Raw genomic sequence first — 4,623 nt, 5'->3', positions numbered from 1 at the left:
ATTTAAAGTGTATGAAAATATATTTAAAATAATGTAACAACTATTAGCTGCTACAAACATACTTTTGTGTGTGTATTTACATGTACACATATTCATACAAATACATGTGTATGTATGTGTGTATATACCCTTGTTTACCCTTGCGGTCAAAAATTTCTCTAGAATATGTACCAATGGAAATTCTGGACCATAGGGAGGCATATATTTAATTTTACTAATTATTTCAAGTTTGACTCTAACATGACTGTGCTAATTTATTTACTCACCAGAAATATGTGTCTCCACATTCTCACCAAAACTTTGCATGTTTGACTGACAAGCGTAAAATTATATTTCAATGCAGAATTAATATACAATTATCCATCTACTAATGAGTTGTGTCTATTTCCATATTTCTTTTGACCGTTTACTTTTTTCCTTCTATAATTATCCTGATTATATCTTTTGTGAATTTTTCCTTAGAGGTAATTTATAGAAATTATTTGTATATACTGGATATTGATTCTTCGACATTTATATGTGTTACAAACAAATTTGCCTGAGTAAATTTCCAGTCAGTATCTACTCTTTTCTTTTTTATAATGTTGGTATTTTTAACTTAGATATACTTGAATTTTTAATGATTTATGTTTTGTGCATTCATCTTGTTTGAATTTTTTCTGCATAGCTAAGTCATAGATATCTGCTATGTTTCACTCTTAAAATTACAATTTAAATCTTTATTACATTTGGAATTGATCTTTGCAAAATGTAAAGTAAGAACGCAATCTTTTTTTATATTTTTAAGCATGTATAGCACTACAGTTTATTGGACCATTTTTCACTGATGTACGTGTACTGTTTTCATACATCAAGCATCCACAGGCTTGTGGACCTGTTTATGATTTGCTTTTCTCAGTTCCATTGATTTGTCTACCCTCACACTACTATCACATTGTCTTTATTATTATCACTTTATAATAAGTTCTGATATCTGGTAAGACAAATTCCCGCCTTGTTTTCCATTAAGTTTTCTCTTCCATATAAATTTTATAAGTCTGTGAACAAGCACATAAAATTGTCTCAACATTTCATTGGAATTACATTGAATTTATAAATTAATATGGGGGAAAAACACATTGTTTATACAACTTGGTCTTCATTGCTGACGGAAAGTCTTTTTTCCCTGCTTGTGAAGTTTTTTTCCTGCAAAGGAAGCTTAACTTGTGTAACCCTGGCCTTCCTCTCCCCATTTTACTCTCTTAGTTCCTAAAAAGTGGAATGACATATCTGATTGGCAAATCTAAGGACAACGCGGCACGCCGTCCTCTGCCCTTATCCTTGGGAGCAGCCATCTTGCTGAAGCCCTGGTTCTCCTCCATTAGAGGGCCGCTGCTCAACAAGATGGAAGAGGATGCCCCAGTCACTGCCACCGAGACTGGGTAGGTAAGCCTGTCTATTTATGGTGTTCATTGGAAGCAAGTAATTTGAGTAGTAAACTTAGTCTTCCCCTAGTGTATATACAGTATCTTTTATTTCTCAACTTGTTCAACTCCAAAGAAAGGAAAAGAATACCGATTCACTGGAGCCTCCTTTGAGACCTCAGCAGTCGTTTGTTTAATATCTGGTTGGATTTGACTAGTGACTGCGTATTTTTTAAAGCTGTTTGCATCTATGTTCACAAGTGAGGTTGGTCCTAATTTTCTGTTCTCAAACTTTACTTACTTGAGTGTTAAGTTTATATGAGTCTCATGAAAAGAGTTGGGGAATGTTTTCTTTTGTGACTTACAGAAAAATATTGTATAATATTAGAATTAGTTGTTCCATAAATATTTGGTAAAACTTTCCTGTAACATAATAGTGTCTAGTGCCTATCTGAGTAAATTTTTAAATAACAAGTCAAGTGACTTAATGGTTTTGAAATATTTAAATATTTTGCACGTGCACACAGAGAGACACAAACTACCACCACTCCTTATCCTGTTAGTCTGATTTATTTTTAAAAAATAAATATTGAGAAAACAGCAATAACATTTACCAAATTATATGTATGATATAAAATGTCATGGTGCAACAAATACTATATGCCAGCAATCCAGTATAAAATGGGGGAAAAAAAAGTTTTATTATTGCTTTTTACTTTCCCATGGAAGTAAACTAGGGGGAGGAATGGACTTTATTCAGTTATTTTTCATAAAGAACAAACCATAGGGCAAAAAAAATTATTTCAAATTTAAGGATTTCTGCTCTATAAAGGACATCATAGACGAAATTAATAGATAATAGGATGTGAGAAATACTTTATCAACAACTGACAAGGGATTCAAATCTTAGATAAACACAGAACATCTAAAACCAACTCAGTAGAAACATTGGCGAAAAATATAAACAGGCAATTTACAAAGCAATAGAATCCCCAAATTCTAAGAAGAACATTAGATAATGATCAATTTTACTTGTAATAGGAAAAAAGTAATAAAAATGAGATATCAATTTCCACCTATTTTCATGGTGAAAAATTTTAGGAAAATGCCAGTGTTCACAAGGGAAGTCAGGATGTGGGAACCCTCATGCACTACTAGTAAAAGTGTACACTGGTGCAGTCATTACGGAAATCGATCTGGAAAAACTTGGTCAAGCTAAATGTGTGCATACCCTCAGACTCCAAAATTTTGTCTCTAGGAAAACATCAAAAAAAGTTTTACACTGAATTATCTATAGTGGAGACAAGTTGTAAACAATCTACTATCCATCACTAGGAAACCACATAGGTAAAATATGATGGATGGGTACCGTAGAGCATGCTACTCAATGTGTGGTCCATCAACCAGCACCAGTCTGTGGACTCTGTTTCCACTCTATGATGAGATAACTAGTGAAGGTGAGATTGAGCATTTAAACTATTACAAAATTTTGAGAATGCTGATAAAATTGTATTGCTTTTTACAAAAATATTGGACCACTACATATTGGAAATTTTATAAAGAATATTTTACTTTACCCTACGTATTTTGATAAGGTCTTCTATAAAGGACTCTACAGATGTGGGCATCCAACATGGCACAGTTACTAATGAAGGGAAAAGGTTAAATGAGAATATGCAGATAGCTCTATGGGTATGTCACGATTTCAGATATAAGAATTAGTATTTAGGCAAAGTGGGGTTTCTGTTAAAATATAGAGATCATAAAAGAAAGAATAATTAGATTTGTATATTTTCCCTAACTGACATATTTATGAAATGCCAATCACTTTGTACCCTGAGAACACAGATACTGGTCCATGGCAAGTTCCTCAAACTATAAATGAAATTATTAAGGTCAAGTGTCAAGTTTCAGCCTTTAAAATCAAAGTCAACTATCTCATAGAAAATATTCTCTGATCCCACTATGAAATCAAATATACCATTTACAATTTCACAATTAGTTAAAAGATCACAATGGTGTTAGATTTCTTTGCTCTTCTTTCTTTGCCCTTTTTCAGCTGATATTTAATCTTAGCCATGGGACAAAACAATGGCACTGAAGTGACTGAATTCATTCTCCTGGGATTTTCTGGCCAACACAAGTCTTGGCATATCCTCTTCATAGTATTTCTACTGATCTATGTGGCCACCCTAGTGGGAAACATTGGCATGATCTTACTCATCAAGATTGATTCTAGCCTTCACACCCCTATGTACTTTTTCCTCCAACACTTGGCTTTTGTTGATCTCTGCTACACTTCTGCTATCACTCCCAAGATGCTGAAAAATTTTGTAGGGACAGAACAATCCATCTCATTCCTGAGATGTATGGTACAATTACTAGTCTATTGTGCTTTTGCAACAAGTGACTGCTATATCCTGGCTGCTATGGCAGTGGACCATTATGTGGCCATCTGTAACCCGCTCCGCTATCCAGTAGTTATGACCCAGAAAGTCTGCATTCAACTTTTAATTGGTTCATACTTCATGGGTTTTCTAAATGCTTCTATGAACACAAGTTTTACTTTCTCATTGAACTTTTGCAACTCCAATAAAATTAACCACTTTTTCTGTGATGAACCCCCAATTCTTAGCCTCTCATGCTCCAATGTTTACTTCACCATCACGCTACTAACAGTCTTTGTGGGGTTTAACTTGACATTCACTGTGTTGGTTGTCATCTTTTCCTACATATATATCCTGGCTGCCATTCTGGAGACATCTTCTGCTCTAGGGAGGAAAAAAGCCTTCTCTACCTGTGCCTCCCATCTGGCAGCAGTCACCATTTTCTATGGGACTCTCTCTTACATGTATCTGTACCATCGTAGCATATGGTCTCAAGAGCAAGAAAAAATGGCTTCCATGTTTTATGGAATTATTATTCCCATGTTAAACCCCCTCATCTACAGCCTGAGAAATCAAGATGTGAAAGAAGCCCTAAAAGGTCTTGGAAAGAAGCATTTCTAATTTGAACCTTGATTTCTAACTCAACATGGTTTAACAAGCAAACAAACAGTTCTCTCTTATTCTCAACAGCAGAATATGTGGGAAATGTTTATGAGATACAAAGGCATTCCTTCATTATATCAATAGCATCTGAAAGATATTAAAAAGCATCTCAAATGATTAAATAAATACACTTCTAATTCATGTGTTTTTGAAAGAGAAATCACCTGAAA

At 34.2% G+C, this 4,623-nt stretch overlaps 1 protein-coding gene across 1 annotated transcript; it reads left to right on the top strand.

Moving 5' to 3' along the window:
• The first annotated feature begins 3,481 nt into the window (after positions 1 to 3,481).
• Positions 3,482 to 4,411, top strand: LOC124228664 (putative olfactory receptor 5AK3). Its single transcript, XM_046643256.1, has one exon. The coding sequence runs from the start codon at positions 3,482 to 3,484 to the stop codon at positions 4,409 to 4,411; it is 930 nt and encodes a 309-aa protein (XP_046499212.1).
• The last annotated feature ends 212 nt before the right edge of the window (positions 4,412 to 4,623 follow it).

This window comes from Equus quagga, chromosome 17 (genome assembly GCF_021613505.1).
Source record: "Equus quagga isolate Etosha38 chromosome 17, UCLA_HA_Equagga_1.0, whole genome shotgun sequence".
In the NCBI taxonomy this organism is placed as follows: Eukaryota; Metazoa; Chordata; class Mammalia; order Perissodactyla; family Equidae; genus Equus; species Equus quagga.
This window is presented reverse-complemented; position numbering and strand designations above follow the sequence as displayed.

Excerpts from the sequence above, each read along its gene's own strand:
- LOC124228664 (XM_046643256.1), top strand. The coding sequence starts at position 3,482 with ATGGGACAAAACAATGGCACTGAAGTGACTGAATTCATTCTCCTGGGA.